Here is a 22490-nt window from a genome sequence, read left to right on the forward strand (position 1 = left end):
GTGTCCCACACAATACACTGTGTGTAAAAAACACTCAGTTGGCATGTCTATCAGAGTACGTGTATAGCCATTTTGAAGAAGAAACAGGACGACTTCGGGGAAATGAAAAAGACACCCCTGGGATCCCACATGTGTCACAGCTGGACAGGGGAAACAGGTGCTGTCTTTGTAGGGACATGGGTGAAAGTCTGGTCTACGCTTATAAGGGCATCCAGGCCAATAGCCTGGTATCATCTTATGAACATATGCACCTAGTACTTTACGTTTCCTGTATGTATTGCAACGTGCCCTGCAATGTTGTCTGAAATGAATACCTGGGAGTCTGAACTGTGTAGGTACTGCATTGATAGAGTATTCTCTTGTTCCTTCATTAGTTATTATCACATATTGGTAATCCTTGTCATTGTGTCTGGTCTCTATATCAATAAGTCAGCTTTTACAGTACTTGCATATGCACTTGGTGAAACTGTATAGCTCACTAGAATAGCCTTGGTCTTGGTCATACTTACCATTCTTCTAACAGGCCAGTCATACAGTAGGATTTGTCACCCTTTGTTGAGGGCCTTACAGTAGCTGTTAAGGAGATGGATTTTGGCAGTCAGAACTACTGTAAGGCCTGGCCTGAAGGGCCAATAGTTGGCAAAGCTGTGCCAGACATTACCAGGAGAGTGTGTGTGTGTGTGTGTGTGTGTGTGTGTGTGTGTGTGTGTGTGTGTGTGTGTGTGTGTGTGTGTGTGTGTGTGTGTGTGTATCAGCAAACATAATACTGCAGGATATTAATTTACATATGTTGCCTTCCCCTCATAGGTGAACATGGGGTTTGGTGTCTCTCGCCCTCACAACCTGATGTCAGTGTCTTAGTGGACTCTCGTGGTCATAGTGAGGCATAGGTGGCGTTGTTGGGGGCTGAACCTCTGCCACTGGTTGGTATCCCACTTTCACCCACAATGTCCCTGCACACAGTCAGTATGCCCATACATACCCAGTCCCCAGCTGCCATAAATAATGGACAGTTGGAGAGTGGTGGCATGGAACAGGCTAGTATGGTGACTATGGCAAGTGTGAGTGTAGACACTAGCTATAGACAGAAAGCAGGTAAGGTCACACACAGGCAGATGGACAGTGGTGCCTGACAGAGGACTGCCCATTGAGCTCCTGTCACAACTGTCACAGCAGGTGTCACCAGATGCAGGTTATGTCAATCATGGGGGCACCGGCATGTACTGAATGCAACTCCAGACTGATGCTCAGGGTCATGATTGCAGCACTTCCTGCCATGCGTGATGACCTCCACGGCATTTGTGATGCCATATGTCATTTTTCCAATGTCATGGATAGACGGTGGGGTGAGACATTGTCACTGCTTGACTGTGCAATGTCTGTGCTTGAGCATGTGGTGGGAGTAGGGCATCAGCCAACTGGACGTAGGTTAGCAACAAGATGAGCTGACAGCCAACATGGCCGTGCACATTCACAGTCCTGTAGTGGCAGTACCACCAGCTCTTCCAAAGAGAGGGTGCTGTCCACACCACACTGGAGCAGGCCATAGGCATGTGGTCCTGGCCCATACCATCATGGATGTGAATTCAACAGACAGCAGTCACCATTGGGGAGTAGTACTGCATCTGTCTTTGGGCCTGATGTTGCCACTGAGACTCCTGGCACAACTAGTTCCCATGTCCCTGGCAGGAGATGGTGAACCATACATCCTGCCATGTATGGTCCACAGCTGTCCAACATAGCCCTCTGTCGGGCATCCACATGGCTTGATTGTGTGCATACAAACACTCACACATCTCTATCACAGGCTGGTCACCACCAGACATGCACAGCTCCTCTGCATGGCCCAGTTGAACACCACCCCTCCATACACACACACACACACACACACACACACACACACACACACACACACACACACACACACACACACACACACACACACACATATGATGTCAACCATATGGCCCAGCTTAGGCCTCTGGCGATCCCACACCACACCCTGTGCATGTGATGGTACTTGTACCACATCCCTATTATCCATACCATTGATGCATGGACATGCTCATATGGGTCTGATGCACAGTTTGAATATATTAGAGTGTAGTGATGTAATGTTGTGTAAGGTGCTGTCTGCTGGCAATAGTTATGGGTACATATCAAGGTGTATGTACCTTTTTAGCCATGATGCATTATTGCTGTTAGTACTGCTGGCTGACTGTAGTGTCATGTACTGTATTCTGTTTGTGTTCCAGGTATCTGTGTGTCTGCAGGCTGTAGGCCTGCTGACATTAGCAATGATGAGTATAGCAGAGTGGAAACACAGTGACCTTTTCATAGCCAAGGTACAGCTGTATATGTACATGCTTACCAAGTGTGTTTACATGCAACAGTGTGTGAGGGACAATTGTAGTGGACAGTGTGACCTTGCATACGTACCCTTGACACAGCCAGCTAGCCTTCATACATGTCACCTGGGTGTTCTTTAGTACCATAGGCTCATACATACTGAGGAGGTTACTTGAGTATTGGCACTAGATCCCTCACAAGCTTAGCCATTACTTTAACTCCATCAGATTCCCCTATCAGCACCTGTTGCCCATGCCATTTCTGTCCCATCCACTCAACCTTCATGCAGTTGATGAGGGTATGCCTGGTACTGTGTATGACAGGTTTAGGGTATGTATTCCTGACACAGGTCAGCCTGTGTTAGTCTAAAATGACAATCATCAGCGTGTGTGTTTGCTAACTCCTATATATGTCTGGCCTCTTGTGCTGGTAGTGCACACAGAGTCATAGTCCTGTACATGGGGCAGCTTTTGAAAGGCTGAGCACAACCCCTACCTGCACAGTCTTATGAATGATAGCACTAGATACATAACACAAATAGCACAGAGGTAATGTAGTGTTGCAGTGTCTGCCACCACTATTCAAGTGGGTGACAATTGCAGGGGCTGTTAGGATTGCCAGTGGTGAGTTCAGAGGGCCTTAACATGGTAGAGCCATCTCACACACACACACACACACACACACACACACACACACACACACACACACTGCTGCACGGGGCCATGCATTGAAACACACATGCACATGGAGCTGACACTTCTTAGAGTAGATGACCTACTCATCTATTTATGTACGATACACAGTGATATGACCATTGCATGCATCAAAGTGGCTTTGTGTTACAAACTGTGTAACTGTGTTTGTAAGGTAGATGACATCTGTATGGGCTGAAACTAGGTTGGCAATCTGTCTGGGCTGAAACTAGGTTGGCAATTTGGGAGTTCACAGGGTGGAAGAAGCACAAAAAATAGTATAGCCATCACATACACACAGTAAAGACAGCCACAGAGGATGTGCATACAGAAACACATACACAGTTGCCAACAGATATATTAGTAACCCTACGTATCCACTTGTATGTACTATAGTACTGTATACACATGATATGCTCCACATAGATTATATGCCTGGGACATAACACACAACCTCTTACAACAAGTAATATTGTGAATACCTTCATGGATGGTGGGATAACCCACCAAAAATAGTGATTGGTATCATCTGCTGCTCCTACAAACCTGGACAAGTGATATACTTTGTATCAGCATGATGTGTCAGTCAGGTACGATGTCTGATGCTGGCATGTGTGTCACTACAGTAACTGTGACATGTTTGGCAATGATATCACTGGAATGCTCATTGTTCATAGGTTCATAGGTAGGTACACGGCTATCGGCCCAAGGGCCTATGTAAGTCTAGCCAACAAAGTTCCCTGGCTTTTGCCACCCAAGAAGGTTATTTTTCTGTGTCCCTGTTGAGCAGAACCACAGGAGTGATCCCTGGGGTGAATTTCCTATTTCCTATCCACTCATCAATATTTTTCTTGAAAAGTGCTAATTAGGAATTCTGCTTGACATAGATAGGTAGCTTGTTCCAGTGTATGGGAAGTCTCTGGGACAGGAATCTATCCCCCAGCATGTTCTGTTTATTGTGGTGACAAGGTTTAGGTCCCTGGAGCATGTAGCTCGGAGGGATTGGGATTTCTTAGGTGCAGCATGTCAAACAGCTCCAGGATTGACATAGCTTTGTATGTTAGGCAAAGATCGCCTCAGAGTAGGTGATATGCTATGGAGTAAAGCTGGAGTTTTTTGAGATGGTCAGTGTAGGGCATCTGTTTGAGTCCCATAATCCTCTTTGTGAGGTATTTTTGTGGCCTTTCCAGCTGTTGCAGATGTTTTGTGAGGTACATACCAAAAGGGGCGTTGTACTCAATAATGAGTATAATGACAGCCGAGTAGAGGGGAGCAATGACCTCTTTTCTCCTGGATGAGAGCCCTTTCATGATGAGGTGTGCCACGTAGAAGGATTTCCTGACTAATGTGGTGATGTGATTATCAAAGAAGAAACTACTGTCCACCTGAGTCCCAAGGTCTCTTATCACGCCTTCAGCATTAAGTGGACTGCCGCCTATGTGGTAGTTCATGGGTACCGAGTTTTTACCAAAGGGGATGACAATGCACTTTTTGGCATTAAGCTTGAGGCCATGGCTCTGACACCAGGCATCAATTTCAGTGAGGCTCTTCTGTAGGATGTCCACGTCATTTCGGGACTCGACTATGGCACCTAATTTGCAATCATCTGTGAACTTCATCAGCCAGAGGCCCTCTGTGTTATCTTGTACTTCAGAGAAGTATATACCAAACAGGAGAAGACCCAAGACTGAACCCTGTGGTACTTCACTTGTCACAGGTTTGAAGTCAGATTTAGAGTCTGCAACTTTTACAGTATGGGTTCTGTCAGTGAGCCAGTTGGCAACCCATCTAGTGATGTATGGATTTATACCAAGTATATCTATGATTCTAGAATGGGGGATGGTGTAGAACGCCTTGGCGAGGTCAAGATAAGCTGTGTGAACTGCTTTACCCTCTTCTACGGCTTTGGTGACTGTTTCAAAGAAGTTGATCAGGTTCAGGAGGCATGATCTTCCCTTCACAAACCCAAACTGGGTGGGGTTCAGAGTTTAGAGATCACCAATGTCCCTGTTTACGAGTTCCATGGTGATACGTTCCATGACCTTGCAAACCAGGCTCATCAGGCTAATACAGCAATAGTTCCCAGGGTCAGTGGTGGCTCCCCTTTTGTGTAGTGGTATAACTGTTGCTGTGTGCCATTCAGTGGGTACAAAGCCTGATGTGAGGCTTGATTAAACATGGTGTTTAGGTGGGGGGCCAGTTCATTCAGAAGTTCATGTAGAATGCCACCTGGGATGTTATCCGGTCTATGGATGCTGTGTACTTGGCTTTGGAGAGCACCTGCTCAATTTTGATTGCAGGGGCACTGCATTATCCTGGTATGGATATGGGCCCTTTAGGGTGTGAGGGGGGTAAAGTTGGCAATGAACCTATCAGCCAGGATGTTGGCGATATCAGTTGGTTCTGTGATTTTCTTGCCATTGTGCTGTAACTCAGAGCAGATCTGTTTGCTGCCACTGAGATTCTTGACATAGCTATAGAATGCGTTGTGGCTGTCCTTAGAGTCATTGGCAATCTTGTTTTCATAGTTGGCTTTGGAGGATTTTATGAGGGATCTCAGCTTCTTACTGAGGCTGACTAGGGAGCTCCTCCACTCATGGGATTTTACTCTCTTTTGCAACAATTTCTTCCTTCTGTTGTAGAGTTTGTTTATAGCAGGGGACCACCAGACTGGCTTTCTTTTTTTGGAGGATAGCATCTTGGTTCTGCTAGGGATAGCACGATCCATGCACTTGTGTAAGTGCATATAGACTGAATTTGTATAAGATTTGGCAGTCATAACTGCATTGTCCATCATAAGTTTGCCAATCTGTCTTGAGAGGCATGAAGTTGCCTTTGGAGAATTTTTTTTACAGTGGTTTCCTTAATGGGGGTTGGGGGTGGGATGTGGATATCTATGGTGATAAGCTTGTGGTCGGTTCTGATCAACAAGGAGTTGACTTCAGGTGTGGAAAACCAGTCACTCATGTTGGCAATGACTAGGTCTAGGATATTATTGTCCCTGGTGGAGGTGTGGATAAGTTGAACTAGGGCATAGGAGTTCATGGATTCTAGAAAGCATTGAGCAAAGGAGTTGGTACATTAGAAGTTTTCCCAGTTAATGGTGGAGTAGTTGAAATCACCCATTATTAGTGTGTTTGGTTGAACCCTAGTATTTGCCAGTATATCAAGAAAAGAGGAATGGGAATCATGGGGCATGGTGGGTGGAGGATCTGTAGCAAGCTACAATATGAATTGCAGTTTTGCCCAGAGTTAGTTGCACTTGGATATTTTTGGATGCATTATGTTGGGCCACTAGCTTGGAGGTGTGGGTATCCTTAATGAATACGGACACACCTCCACCCTTGGTGTTTCAGTCCTGGTTAGATGGCCAAAAGGTATGGTAAGAGTTATATCCTGGTAATGCAGGGGTGCTTGCTGGAGCCTTGAACCAGGTTTCAGTTACTGCACAGACATCAATGTTCTCCATTTTAAGGAGTGGCTGGAGTGAGTGCATTTTGAGGTTTAGACTTCTAGCATTGAGTAACATTACCCTCAGTTATTTCTTGCCTGTATCTGTTACGGTGGTGGGTTTGTCATTTGAACCTTACCTAAAAAAGGCACTACAGGGGCGGCAAGAGCCTTTGCCAGTATACAGAATCCCAGGGGAGACAAGTGCAGGCCATCTCTGGCAAAGCAGCATGGCCTGTCAACCATGTTATCCCAGGCAGACAAATACTGGATCCCCTTTGAATGACACCAGAAACTTAGCCAATTGTTGAAGTCAATCATTTTGTCCTTGTACTGTGGTACCATTCTGGGAAAAGGTAGGATGCTACTCAGGGTTAGGGTCATACCTGCCTGGATTACAAGATTGGAGAGCTCCTCCATGTCTTTTTTATGTAGCCCAGGGAAGTAAGTCTCAGGTCATTCACACCAACATGACTGAGTCATATTTGTACTTGTTGTGGAGTGACTTAACTGCATGGGTTATGTGGCAGATCCTGACACCCAACAGGCAGCTAACAGTAACCGTCTTCTTGTCTATTCTGTTGAGTGGAACATCAGTGTGCCTGACTATAGAGTCATTTTTGACTAATGTGTTAGGCATGTTGTTTTGCCTTCTGGGCTGTGGTTGAGTGGCACACTGGGTCTGTGTTTTATGTGACTTTTGGGTTGTGTTGTGGGGTAGAGGTTGCTTGCATTTCTGCTTGGAAGGTCTTTGCTGCTTGGGCAGATTCTTAGTGAGAGCCTCCGAGAATGTTTTTGTGTATCTATGTGTGGGTTTTGGTGGTGTAGTTATAGTGGGACTATGTGATGAGTGTGGTATGGCGCAAGTGTTTACCTTCTCCTCTTGACTGAGAAGTTCATTCTTGGGTTGAGAGAGCTTTGCCTCCAGTTTGGCAAGATCAATGCATCTCTCACAGGTTTAAGTGTTGGGTGGTAGGAGCAGAGGGTTGACAGTGTACATAAGGCAGTTGCTACATTGCCCCAAGATGCCCAGATTCATCAGGTAGACAGGAGAGAATACCAGAAGCTGTCCCTTGGACATGCCTGGGTAATCACTATTTTTCTCTAGACAAGTGAGGGAAGTAAGTACTGGAGCTGTTTTCCTCAAAGTAACTTGAGGAAGAGAAATACAAAAACTATTAACCACTAGGAAATGAAAAAGGTTGAGTGATTCAGTAATTTGTAGCTTATTTAGTGCTTACAGCAGATCGGAACCAGTGTTGAGAACAGAAAAGCAGATTCAAGTGTTAAAATTAAGAAAATGGCTAGTTCTAAGGGAAAAACTCAAGAGCAGACTTAATAGTGCCAGGAATAGTTTAAACATAGCAAAGCGGCACTGCACGATGCACAAATATGCACAAACACGAGTTTTTAAACAGAAAGATGAAAGGAATAGAAATAGCCCAAAACAGCCAATAAAACTACAGTTTCTGAGCTCAAACCACTCCTCTAGTGACAGATAGGCTGTTCCAAAGCTCACCGCTCTCACTGATGAACAGAGAACCTTCCTTCTATCTTAGACGTTCTGGGCAACACAGGAACTTACAAAACAACCCAGAATTCAGCAAACTCTAAAAACTGGAATTTACAAGATCTAGAAAGATAGAAAATTACTAGAAGGATAGGAATTTTTTTTTTTTAAGTTAAAGCAAACACAGCAATAAAAACACTTTTAACACAGAAAATAGGTATCACACTTGAGTGTGTAGCCCTTTACAGTTAAACAGATGAAAAACACTTAAAAATGATACTTTAAAGTGCAAACAGTATTTGGATTCAAAAACAGTTCAGATAAGTAGCAAAGTTAATAAAAAATGGTCAGAACAATGCGGTAGAAAACACAAGCAATAAAAAGCAAAACAGAGGTACTTAATCCACTCAAAGTCTCCTTTTCTCTCTCTCTGCTGTAGTACTCTGCAGGACAACCAGGCAGGCTCTTGCTGAGGTAATACAAGTGCAAACACCATGCAAACATGGGTTTTTAAACTGAAAGATAAAAGGGATAGAACTAGCCCAAAAGGCCAATAAAACTATAGTTTCTGAGCTGAAACCACTCCTCCAGCGACAGATAGGCTGTTCCAAAGCTCACCGCTCTCACTGATGAACAGAGAAGCTTCTCTCTATCTTAGAAATGTCTGGGCATCACAGGAACTTACAAAACAGCCCAGAATTCAGCAAACTCTGAAAACTGGACTTTACTAGATCTAGAAAGGTGGGAAACAAGTAGAGGGATAGGATTTTTTTTTTTTTTTTAAAGTTAAAGCAAATACAGCAATAAAAACACTTTTAACATGGAAAATAGGCTATCGCACTTGAGTGTGTAGCCCTTTACAGTTAAACAGATGAAAAACACTTAAAAAACAATACTTTAAAGTGCAAACAGTATTTGGATTTAAAAACAGTTCAGATACGTAGCAAAGTTAATAAAAAAAGCAGTCAGAACAATGCGGCTAGCAAACACAAGCAATACAAAGCAAAACAGAGGTACTTAATCCACTCAAAGTCTCATTTTTTCTCCCTGCTGCTGTAGGACTCTACAGGACACCCAAGCAGGCTGTTGCTGAAGCAATACAAGCACAAAAAATGCACAAGGGGTTAGGGGACACAGACCACGTATAGGTTGCAAACATCTGGATATTCCATGTACATCTATACAGATGACTGGTTTGGGCTGTATAGTGTTACATGGTGCATGTGAGGCAGATGCCATTAACAGGCTCTTCACAGTAATGTCATGGGTAGGGGGTCAACAGACCTTAAAATAGTATAACCTATACACACAACAGCCACAGGGGATATGCTTCACACATAGTACTATAGTTGTCAGTATTGAGATTAGAACCCCTATCTATCTACTTATTTGTACTATAGTATTACGCAGTTATTGCACATGCCACACAGCTTAGAGGGCTGGGAAGTGTGCACAGGTACTTCTAAAGTGAATGACATCAACAGACCTTGAAAAGTATGGCAATGGGAAGTGTACTGGGTGGTACATGCCTCAAAATGGTATAACCCACCCCCCAGAGGATATGATTTCTCACCCAAACACACACAGGGAGGATATGATTCTCTCTCACACACACACACACACACACACACACACACACACACACACACACACACACACACACACACACACACTGTAATACCCACATGCATGCACACACACGCACACATACACACACACACACAAACACACATATATACACACACACACACACACACAGTCACACAAAAGCAGGTGATGTGATATTATAACCCCCTCCTCAGTACTAATACACAATGGAGCTCACCTTCATGCTGGGACGTGCGAATGCTTACAACCGGTATTCCACTGTCCACACCAGAACATCACTCTATACCATTCAGGGTATCCCTGTGTATGACCCACTCATTGTGTGTGTGTCTCCCTGTCTGTCTCTCTCTGTCTCTATCACTGTCTATCTCTCTCTTCCTCATTTCGATGTGTGTGTGTATGCTTGACATATTGTTATATGTTGCCCATATATATGTCTGTGTATAACACACAACAGATGAAGATATATCACATGGGCCTCCTACAGCTAGCTGAGGGTAATCCTGTCTGATGGGTGTGTGTAAAGACAGTTAAGATGTACATAGCTGTCTGTATGCAAATAAATATATGCACAATACAGTTATATAATCCGATGTGGGTTCTGACATGGCCTGTGATTCTCTAAGTGTAGGAGCATGCCCAGTGTGACCTTCTATAGTAAGAATGGGACTCCATTCCAGAGATAGTTGTACTCTGGACTGGGGTTTTGTGTGCGACAGCCATACCTCTCAAAAGTAAATGTGAAGTTGCTAGAGGTACAGGGTTTGTTTTAGCAGGCATTTTCTGACATATCTGATGTCTGACACTGGAATGTATTGTGTCATTATCTAGTGAAATACATCCTCAGATCTTTACAGTGCTTTACCAGAGGAATACAAGATGTATGATGCACAGACCAATATTATGAGTCCAACTATAGACATTCTTTCCCAAAGAGGCAAGTTGAGAGGTGTGGCTACAACTGATTGATTGATGAAGCTGTGTAAACAGTCCAGCACCCTGGTAATATACTGGCTGGGTGTCTCCTGCTTGTGTGGTATTCTTCTTACCTGACAGGTCATATCCTGGTGTGGTCATACCACTCAACAGTACAATTTTTGGCAGATTGTCCAGATGTTTGACTAGAAGTTTTGTCCAGTCTACATAAACTTGTGTTTTTATGGCAAATTAGTTGCAAATAATTAAAGACTGAGATTGCAAAATAATGACAGACATTAGTGTTTCAGACTTCATTACCTTCAGACAATTCCTGCTAATGCAAAACCTGTTATTCTACCAACTTTCTCAGTTTGTAATAGCAATATTTATAACATGTGCCTATCATTGGGTCTTTGTCTCACTTATATTTATGACCTTGTCCAGATGTCTTGTTGTCAGAGGATGAGAGGTATGGGTGTGGGTACAGAATGCATTCTACTGTGCAGAAATGTTTATTATATGTGTAGTATATTCCACATAGCACTGTGACTTCCAGGTATGTCAGTGGCAGAGCAGTACAGAGTAATGTGGTGAACCACCGTCAGACAGCTGTGTATAGGTTGATATGACATTAGTAGAGTATTGGTCCTGGAGCCCTTATAACCCATGCAGATGGGATGGTAGCCCATGTTAAGACATGTCAGCACACAGAGCCCCTGTCCACTAAGGACAAAGGTGGAATCACAGGACTGTATTTTGTGTTTCCCATGCACTTATACAGGGAGCACAGAAGTATTGAGGCACTTGTCTTGATTCTGACAGGGAGTGTATTCCACAGATAGGGGAGTGTGTGGGACATGTATCTGTCACACCAACAAGCTGCACTGATATCACAGACCAGGTTTATGCTGTACTTATGGGTTGATCGAGTGGACCTTGACTTCCAGATGTGCAACAGTCCCATCAAGGCAGGGTCTGGATTGCTTTGCATGCCAGACAGGGGTCACCTCAGCAGAGTCTGTATGGAACTGACAGTGCTCTTAGCCTATCTGTGTAGGACAGGTGTTTAAGGTTTGGGGTAAAGCCTTATTGTTTGCAAGACCCTGGTGTGTGGAGTCTGCATGGTCTGTGGTGTGTAGGTTTGTGGAGTTCTCATGTGTTTTTGCCTCTGAGGTGTCCTTTGTTTGGGTTTTTGTTTTGTTGCAGACCTCCACTTACATGGGTGTGTGTTGTGTATTTGCAGGTGATGTTTCCTGACTCCTTACACTGCATGACACCTATGTTACTGCACAGATTGTTCTTGAGTGCACATTCTTCATTTGTCCGGCCAGTGGTTCCCCTTCCCCTTATGTGTGTCTCTTTGTCCTTCTGTAGTCCAGCCACAGGCTTTGGCCACAGTGGCTGCTGTCATGTATTTGTAATTCTGATGTAATCGGGGTAAATGCTGTAACATCACACACAAGGTTGTGGACTTCAGACCTCTGAGTGTACCTATTTAGCAGGTTGTCCATCACTGCACCACTACATTTGCTGTGGTCCTCAGATGGTTTGTGTTGCTATATGTTATTATGAGGCTAGATGTTGGCCTAGCTGTCAAACCATCACAGACTGACACCTGGACAGCCCCATATATGACAGTCAGACAAAGGCCCACACATGGGAACAGGGTATTAATACTGCCCTGCCAAACATATACAGTTGGGAGATCAGTTTGGTATTTGCTTGCTTTCTCTTATGGGTATGACATCTGCTTCCCCACTGTCTGGCACTGATGTTTTGGCATGACCCATTTTTGTTTTGGAAATAGTTGACAGGCAAATGCAATGTTAGGACAAGCATAACAGATATACAAGACATACTTGTGCTCCTTCTGTTTCAACCTGCCATTACAGGGGTATGGATGTTGGCCAGTGACAAGTTGTCAATGCTGACACAGTAAGTTGGCAGCCTTTTATAACCTGGTAGTACAGTGACCTTCAGGTACCTGCTGTACTACTAGGCACCATACCTCCTGACTTTTTAGAGCCAGACATCTGAATAAAGCCATAAGTAACTTGGGGACAAAGGCCTATGTATAGGGACCATTGTTAACTATTGGCCTTACAAACCTAGAGAGCAGGTTTTGCATTAGCATGCATTTTCCTAAAGTGTATGAAGTCTGAAACTACAATCTGTCATTATTTTCTGACTTTAGTCTTTTGTGATTTGCCAGAAAACCACAAATTTCATGATAAAGAGACTATAAATATGTTGCAAACCTCTGGACATTCTGCAAAAAGTCTGTAAGTTGAGGGGTATGCTAGGCACTCTGTAGGTTACTCTGGGCTGTGTACTGTCCATATGTGTAACACCCTATCCCTGACCTGTCTAGCTTTCCTGCAGTAACAGATATTGACATCTGGGCAGTGTGTACAACTCCTACCATTGCTTATTTTGACATGCAGAATAGTTGGTACTGCAGTTCTTGGAACATGGACCCTGTCAACCACAGTACTGTAACTAGGCCACTATGGCACGGCAGCCAGGAGTAAGTGCAGGCCACATACTAACAGTATTGACCACACATATACATAGCTCATTGACCCCTGCATATTGTGAACATGCAACAAGTTATCAAGTTGATTGGGACTGCCCTGGGAATGTGTGCTCTGCTGCTAATACCTTACAAACATTACTGTTACTGCATTTCTATGGGAGCATGAGTGTGTGGGGGGGCACATCTGTCAACTGTTCACATTTGCACAGACTGTGCTGATGTTCCCTTTACATTTTGGTTCCATTTAGGATAGTATTGTGCCTATCCTGGAGACTACAGGAATATCACTTAAGACCACAGGTTAGATTGTAATGGCAGACATTTGGGTTTCAGACGTCTTACCATTCACAGCCTTACTGCAAGCGCAAGACCTGCTGTGATATTACTGTGTAAGTCTGTATGGGCATATTTCATAATTTTCCCCATTTTGGGCCTATTCCAGGCATTTCCTTATGGTTTTCTATGGCTGACTTGCTGGGTGAGGCTGAGGGGTGAGTGTGGGACCCCCACATTGACATCCATGCATGTGACCTATGACCCCCCATTTAGTTAGCCCACCACATATACTGCAGTGAGATTTGTCACCTAGTGGACTACTGTATTCTCTGGGGAAGCCTGTATTGGGCAGATATTTCCTGTTGTCCCATATAGCTGTTGCTATCCTGGTAGGCCACCCCATTCCCTTGCATACATGCAGTGATACCATAGCTATGCTACCACAACATATTACTCCATTAATTTATTGTTAAGAAGACTGACTTACCTTGTGCCTGTGGCAGTTGTTTGGGTGGTGCTTGAGGGATGGCTCTGTCGGATGCATGCAGTACACAGCCTATACATGGTAAGTTACAGGTAGTGTGATGTGTGTGGCATCCATTTTATTGTGTGTGCGAGTCAGAGAGATGTGTCAGTCCCTGGGTCCCTACAGTGTCAGTGTGTGTGCTATGCATTGTCTCTTTGCCAAGGCCTGGGCATACTGGGCATGCCCCCATCTGCCTAGAGGAACAGGCTGAGGGGTTTCTCCTCCAAGTCCCTCTGTGCCTGTGGGCCTTGGCAATGATGGGGGGGGATGTGTGGGCCTTCCTTGTGATGCTCCTGCTGCAGCTGTTTCCGCAGGATCATATTGTGTAGCATGGCACATACTATGAACATGTGTGCACATGTGGCTGGAGAGTACTGCAGGGCTCCAGCAGAAATGTCCAAGAAGTGGAATCATGACACACATAATGTTCCTGGATTGTGCATGTGCCTCATTATGGCATTCTTCAGTGTGTCTGTGTGCATTTCTGATGGGTGTCATCATCCATGGCTCCAGTGCATAGCCAAAATCCCCCACTAGATGGCCATACAGGATGTTCCCCCCTGGCAAATGCCTGGTACAGCTGTGAGGCATGCCAGATGTGGGAGCCATGATAACTACCAGGGCTGCCAGCACACACATTCATGATTATGCCTTGGGCATTGCACATGACCTAGCAGTTGATGGTGTGCTAGCCCTTACTACTGACATAGACTCTAGACCCTCATGATGTCTCCAAGGATCTAAACCTTGTCATCACAATGAACAAAACATGCTGGAGAGATAGGTTCCTGTTCCAGAGGCTCCCTAGACTCTGGAATAGACTGCCCATACATGTCAAGCAGAGCACCTCTTTGGCCCTCTTCAAAAAACCTTGATGATTGGATGGGAGATAGGAAATTCACCCCTGGGATCACGTCAGTCACCCTGCTAGACAGGGGTCCAGGGAAGTAAATAATGTGGAAAGAAATAGCCAGGAAATCATTACAGCTAGGCTTGTATAGGCTCTAGGGCCGATAGCCTAGTACCATCCTATGAACCTATGAACCTATGAACTCTACCTTCTTCACCAGGTGGTGCCTTGATGTGGATGTGCATTCAGTCTATGGCATCTAGTACCTCTGGGTAGTCTGCTACATGGTGGAAGAGGCTCATATTGCTGGTCCTCTCCTCACGAGTGCTGGGGAAATATATGTGTTCACCAGTATGTGTTTGCATGACATCCAGGAACTGGTGGAGTACCCTGGATGCAGATGCCTGTGAGACCCCCATGATGTTCCCAGTAGGTCTTTGGAAGGTACCTGTAGCTAGTATTCTTAAGGCTGCACATACCTTGGTTTCACTTGGGATGGGTTCCCCTCTGTTGGCTCTGGTTCTGAGGTGAGGCTGGCACAGCTCAATGAATTGCTGAAGTAAGTCCCTGTCTACCCTGTAGCACTCTAGTATCACCAGATCATGTATCCCCTGGTAGGTTACCCTGGGTCTGAACACTCTTCTCCTCCTCCTCAGTATGGGATGGTTGTCAGCATTATCCTCCTCACCGCTCAGTCTCTAGCACATACTGATGTATTTAAGCAACAGCAGCCCCTAACATTTTGGCAGTTAAAATTCCCCCAAATGTGCACACCAATTGTGCAGAGTTTGTGGGAAAAACCAGACTGAAAGGTGTTTGCATAATTTATACTGGAGTGCTGCAAATGCCGCCTGTGTGATTGGCTGACTATGATACATTCCACCTGCCAGCTATATTATTTGTACTTGAGTGCCTTTATTCTGCTATTTCCCTTTTTTTCTCCATTTCCACCCCTTCAAAGCCCCTTGGCATGCCGTGCAAACCCGCTGCTCAAATGTAAACACTTCTAGTTCCTGTTTTTTTTTATTATTTACATTGTGTTTAAGCCCTGCAGTGTGCCACGGAAACCCTTTGGCTATAGTAAACAGTATTGAGCAGAAAGAGCCCTTCCAGGGACATGAACATGCTCAGCATTTCTTGAACTAGCTCAGACACACCCCCTTGCTTAGCTCTGCTTAGGTGAGCGCAAATAGATGCCGCAGAGCTCCAGTGTGCTTACACCAAGCATGACACACCGGCTTTTCATGTCAGTTGTTTCTCCTGCTTACACTACAGCATTATAACTCCTACATAGTTAGGTGCAGGCGAACACACTCTTCCATTTTGCTATTCAATAAATTTAGCTAATTTGCATACCGCACTGCCTTAGTCCCTTGTTACACCACTACACCAGAGCCTATTTCCTTAGCTACTAGTGTTACCTGTTATTGTTTTGGTTCTGCATGCTACCCATTATAATGGCAAAATTCATATTTCACATTAAATCGTCTTTTTACATTATTTTTTTATTTGCTGCACAATCTTGTTTGCATACCTCTGAGCTACAATTAAATGGTTGGAACTGGCCAAAAAAAATAAACTTTGATTTTTATCATTTTGAAACATTCTTCCATGCCAGTGGCCATATTTTTGGCCATTAGCATGCCTAATAGTCATAATCTGTGCTTTACTTTGAGCTGTCATGTCCCTGTTTTGATTTTTGCATAAATGTATAAAGTTAGTAACCGAATACATTTCTGCAGCAGACACTGCTCTGACATGGATGCCTGCCTGCTTACTGAATCGGTAATTCACCTCATTTGCATGGTTTTCACCAGCAAATTAGGTAATTAGCATTATTCTGTGGTGTCCTAGTCAGAATAGTGCTGGCAGGCTTGTGCACACCTCCAGCCTTGTTTACTGGATCGCTCAGCAGCCATATTCCGTGCATTAGCTGCTACACTATTCTGACATGGAGATTTAGCTTTATTGAATCCCAGTTTTTATCTCCTTTCTAGTGTTACTCCTCCTTTGTGTGTTTCCCCATACCTTGTTCACTGTCCAGCCATGCCCATTACCAGTCATCAATCTTTTGCCTGCATCAGCTGTATCTGAAAAATGGCTAGGTCATGTGCCACCATGTGCAGTTTCCCAAATTGGCACAAAAAAGAAATAAAGGAAGGAAGAAAAAATACTGTTCTGCACTCATATGACTACTATTTTAAAAACAACTTACTACAGTTATTTTCACACCCTCAGATACTGAATGCTTCAGCCACAGCCACATTCACCACAACTTCATAAACCCATGCCAGTAGTGTATTCCCACATCAATGTCACCTGCCAGTTATGCATCCTTACAATTTGCACTCCAGACATCCACCTTCCTTTGTCAAACATGAGAAACAGCTCTGGTCTGTATATGTCCAACTACCCTACCTATGTGTGCTCACCACCTTTGTCTATGTGTGTATTTCATGTAGAACTGTGTGACTGTGCTGCCTGCCCTCTTCACCTTCACCCATCCAAAGCCATCTATTGATACCTTCTTCACTGACCCTTTTCTTCTAATTAAGAAAATGGCCTCTGACTTCACAAAATAAACCTCTCCTTCCTTCCCATAATCTGCTCATTGTCAGTTACCCTTGTGTTATTTCCTCTGCTTTCTGTGCTCTCTTTTCCTACCTACCAGTTTTCCTCTCCATAATCAACAGGGTGGCCTATGTGATGCGTTTGTCCCCATTGGTGTTTTTGTTGAGTGCCGTGCTCTACAATACTTTCCTATCTGCTTGCTGCCACTACTGACCACATCACTGTATATATCTCCTTCTACTGCTTTTGGCCATGAGGGGCAACCTTTTTGTGATGTCATGCATGTCAACCATGTAAACTGTAATAGTATGTTCCCTGTGGCATTATATGCTGCTTCACGTTAACACTGTATGTCCACCTAGTTATCCTGGGTTTAGATCAGCATGTGTGCTGACACTATCACTTGTTTGTTAAATAAATAATTAACTTTTGGACACTTTGTGCAGTAAGCCTCATTAGAAATACCACTGTGCAAGCATGCTACACTATGAATCACAACCACATACTGGGTAAATCTTCACAAATTCCACACCTTGCCTTTATACATGACAGGTAGATAAACATTTAAAAGATTTTTATAGGCATAAAAGGCTGTTTTATCAATTGCCGTGTGGTTTGTCATTTCTAGAAGAATGTAAGGACATTTCTGCACAAGCACATACTTGTCACAAAAAGTCAAAGTGAAAGCCAATGCACAAATAAAGAAAGGAAAAACTGAAATTCTGGACTGCTCAATAAACTATATGTATGTATGTTTGTGTATATATATATATATATATATATATATATATATATATATATATATATATTTGTATGTATGAATATATATTTGTATGTATGAGTATATATGGTTTCACTGTGTTAATGTGTTTGACTGAATGTGTGTTTGTTCGACAAATACAGGGTTTTGATTTAATGATGGTACAGATGTCAGAACAGTGGATATGTCGATGGTATGGAATGTCAATTCAGGAAGGTGGGGTTTGGGGAGGGTGAGAGAATGTACGTGTGTGTGTGTGTGTGTGTGTGTGTGTGTGTGTGTGTGTGTGTGTGTGTGTGTGTGTCTATGTGTGTGTGTTTGTGTGTATGTGTGTTAGGGTTAGGGTCAGGAATGATTGAACGATGGGTGTTGTGTGTTTGTGTGCAAGTCTGTGTATTTTAAGGTATGGATAAGGGTCAGATTAGGGGGATAGATGTAGTGTTGTTTTGTGTGTTTCTGTACGTTTGTGTGTCTGAATCTGTCTTGTGTAGTGCATTAATGATGCTAAGATTTAGGGTTAGATTTAGGGGAAGGGGCAGCGTTAGTGTTAGTACCCATTACTAAGGTGGTGCATTTCAGAAGCAGATGATCCCTTTAATTCACAGAAGGAAATGTAAATGTTTTTTTCTGTAACCTAGAATGTTTAAAATGTCTAAAAAATAAATCAAAGAATATTGTAATAAAACAAGCCCCAACGTGTAAGCATATAAACTATAAAGCAAACAATAAATAAACAAATGAAAAAGAAATTAAAAAATAGGCAGCTCTGACAGAAAACCTTAACATTTCCTTCTTTTTTACCTTAAATAACTGTTACTCAGCTTCTACCACAATTGTGAAAGAAAAGATCCAACTTGTCTCAAAGAAAGGAATACTAGGTTGACTTAATGATTTAGTGTAGTCCTTTTTATGTTGCTTTAAGCTCATTTTTATGGCCAGATCAGCTTGATGCACTGTTTTCACGGTCAGTTATAGTATGTAATTACTTAACATGCCAAGGGCATGGTATAAACATGTCTTTTATACCACAGGTCACACCATGTTGTTAGCACTAGTTACACTATATTGGTTGTTGGCTTTTTCTGATATGTAAATGTTCTCCTTCCTTTAAAGAAACCTTTGCACATGAAAGTCATTTTGCTTGACAGCAACAGCAGTGCTGTCCATATAAAAAATGTGCTTACCTTGTATAAACTGCCTATAAAAGTAACTTGGTTTAAACTAATTTCTTCTATAATCCATAGTACACTTTTTTTGTGGTAACATCACCCTCTGCTGTTTATATACATTTCTTACATGCATGAATTAATGGAGGTATCAATTTTCTTATACTTTTAGTTTTTAGCTCTTTTAGCGTTATTTACATAGAACACATCTTTAATTGCTTCTGTGGATTATTTATGCCAAAAACAAGCAAATACCTTCTATTTTTGCTCCAGCATGAGGTTTTCATTGTCTGCTATACCACTTTTATTTATTTTTATTCCTACCCTGATGATGAAATTTCAACATATAACCTCAAAGCAAACATCTTGCTAGATTATTGTGGTAAATGCTCTTTTGACAGCAGGATACATTCAGATAAGGATCTAAAAATACTTTTTATGAAATGCAATTATTTATTTTTTACAAATACATTACATTTGCATTGCAATTGACTAGTGGCAGAAGGATACACTCAATCTGCTAATCCATTGCATGGATCTGCAACCTTCTCTATGGGAAGGTACTTTAAGACATTCAGCAAGTGGTTAGTCCCTTCTATCTGCTGTCTGATCTCCCTCGTTCCACTCTATGCTTCATTATCAGGTCAGCCCCTTCATGTTTTCCTAACATGATGTCTTACACAAATACAATGTTTTGCCATCTGTTCAGCAGCCTACTGAGAAGAGTTCTATCTTCTAGAATCTCTACAGATACCTCTTTTTCTCCATGTCATGTACTTTCCTAATGCCTTTCTTCTGGACTCATTCTAGCAAATCAATGTCTCCAGAATTGCACACAGTAGTCAAAGTATGGTTTGTTTATCGGTGTGGTTAATATGAAAAAAACAACATATTTGTTTTTAAAAGTAATTTATCGCTTATTAGTATATGAAGACATTAGAGCAATGATTAATGCATGTGTTTGAATTTGTAAACTGAGGTAGGACAATGATCCAAACAAATCTTTTTTCAGACTCATGAAACATAATAACATAAAATCTTTGAAGATTAGAATGTGCAGGAACACAAAACTAGTGAAATATTGGTGGAATAATTGTCTTCTCTAGGAGACAAAGTATGAAGAGTGAGAAAAATACTATATGAAGGATATTTTCACTGTTATAAATATGACGTAATACAGCAGAAAAAGTAGAAAAAATGATCTAGGTTATGGAAGAGCATTATTTTGGAAGTGTGGAAGCATTTGTGTATTGCAGCTTTCAGTAATGACTTCTTTGGTTTACTTAAAAATAGTGTAGGACTCAATAGCCTTCATGTAGGTAGGGAAAGAGTCACAAGGGTTAGGGACCAGGGGAGAAAAACATGTGGCTGCTACAAACTAGTCTGTTATAAGTATGAAAGCTAAAACATTTGAAGAGATAAAAGATACAAAAGATGTTTGCTTATTAAAAAAAAGGAAATTGATGAATTTGAGTTTATTAAGAAAAGATTCAAGTTATTTCTATTGTCAGGGTTAACTGACCATTAAATATGTAATTATTACATACAGGAACACTAAAGACAACCATCTAAAATTTATTTTTTGTATACTGAATACAGTAAGAGCACTAGCAGGAGAGAAATTAAAACAGATTAGTAACACAATTTATTATTATTTTTATTTCTAAGAGGCTAATAACATTATTTGTTTTAAACAAACTATTTCTAGAGAATTAGAATTAATTTCAGAGGAGGACAACTTATATGACCAATGTTGTCCAGAAATATTTTGCTTCAGAAAACATACCTCTAGTGTTTCATGACATAATACATCTATTCTAGAAAGCTTTGACAGTAATGCATCCTTTTTACATGTGAATTTAGAACAAATATGCATTATTTTGCTTTATATGTTTCAGTTATGTGAGTTCTGCACTTCTCAAGACGTACCTATTTTGCTTTCTTAGGCATGAGTGACTGCATAAAATGCCCTGAAGACCAGTGGCCTAACAGCGGAAGAGAGAAGTGTGTTACAAAAACAGTGGAGTTTCTGGCATATGAAGATCCTTTAGGTTCAGCTTTGACTTCTGGAACAGCTGTTCTACTTTTACTTAACTGTTTTACATGTATAACTTTTGTAAAATTTCGTCACACTCCAGTTGTCCGTGCAAACAATCGCAAGCTCAGTTATATACTTTTGTTCGCACTTACACTTTGCTTTCTTTGTGCTCTGATATTCATTGGCCAGCCAAAGAATATGACCTGTATACTGCGGCAGGCCATGTTTGGCATTATTTTTACTCTCTGTATCTCATGTGTGCTTGCAAAAACAATCATGGTTGTTATTATTTTTAAGGCAACAAATCCACACAGCACTCTGAGGAATTGGCTTGGGTACAAGTTACCATCTGGTATTGTATTTTCTGGGACACTTGTTCAGCTTGTGATTTGTATCATTTGGTTGGTTTGTTTTCCACCATCTCTAGAACACAACATGAAAACCATAACTGGAAAAATCCTTATTGAATGCAATGATGGCTCATTATTTGCATTCTGGTGCATGCTGGGATACATAGGAGTTTTGGCTAGTGTTAGTCTTGTGGTAGCCTTTCTAGCTAGGAAGTTGCCTAATGATTTCAATGAAGCTAAGTTCATATGCTTTAGCATGTTGGTGTTTGTCAGTGTCTGGTTATCCTTCATCCCAGCATACCTCAGTACCAAAGGAAAATACATGGTCGCTTTAGAGGTTTTCGCCATCTTGTCCTCAAGTGCCGGCTTAGAAATTTGCATCTTCATCCCTAAGTGTTATATCATAATTTTCCGACCTGATCTGAACACAAGGAAAGCAACTGTTAACAAGTAGACTTAATACGTTTACTTGTGTTTTACCCACTAATATCTGGCTTATGAGTTATATGGTGTTACAAGTGTACAGCCAAAATGGATTTCATAATGCGTTTAAAACATATCTTTGTCAGTAGTTTATTTTATCATTATGGTTTGTTATAGCCATCATATCACTGTACCAGGCAGTTTCTCAGATTAATATGGTTTTGATTATACAATATTAAATAAGCAAGAAGAAATTTAAAAATCTCAATTTGTATAGAGTGGGAATTTGTCTTAATGTGATTCAGTTTGTTTACATGTTTACAGGATTATTTTATTATTTTGACCGTCATCATGAGTGAAATCAGATAAATTAAATGAAGTGGCTTTCAGTCTCCCTCAGCTATGACATACACTTTCTGTAAGTGACAACATGAACGTAGCACAGACCCTCAGTGCGGCAGACAGTT

The 22490-nt window shown here is 42.1% G+C and overlaps 1 protein-coding gene across 1 annotated transcript in view; it reads left to right on the top strand.

The window, feature by feature from the left end:
* Positions 1 to 22074, top strand: part of LOC122790538 (vomeronasal type-2 receptor 26-like) — a 97161-nt gene extending 75087 nt beyond the window's left edge. Inside the window, exon 3 of the mRNA XM_044058087.1 lies at positions 21159 to 22074. Coding sequence (XP_043914022.1) covers positions 21159 to 22054 — 896 coding nt within the window. The 3' untranslated portion in view covers positions 22055 to 22074. The remainder of the gene's footprint in view (positions 1 to 21158) is intronic.
* Positions 22075 to 22490: the final 416 nt, after the last annotated feature.

The sequence above is a fragment of the Protopterus annectens genome, chromosome 16.part0 (assembly GCF_019279795.1).
Source record: "Protopterus annectens isolate FY-2018-M chromosome 16.part0, PAN1.0, whole genome shotgun sequence".
NCBI lineage: Eukaryota > Metazoa > Chordata > Ceratodontiformes > Protopteridae > Protopterus > Protopterus annectens.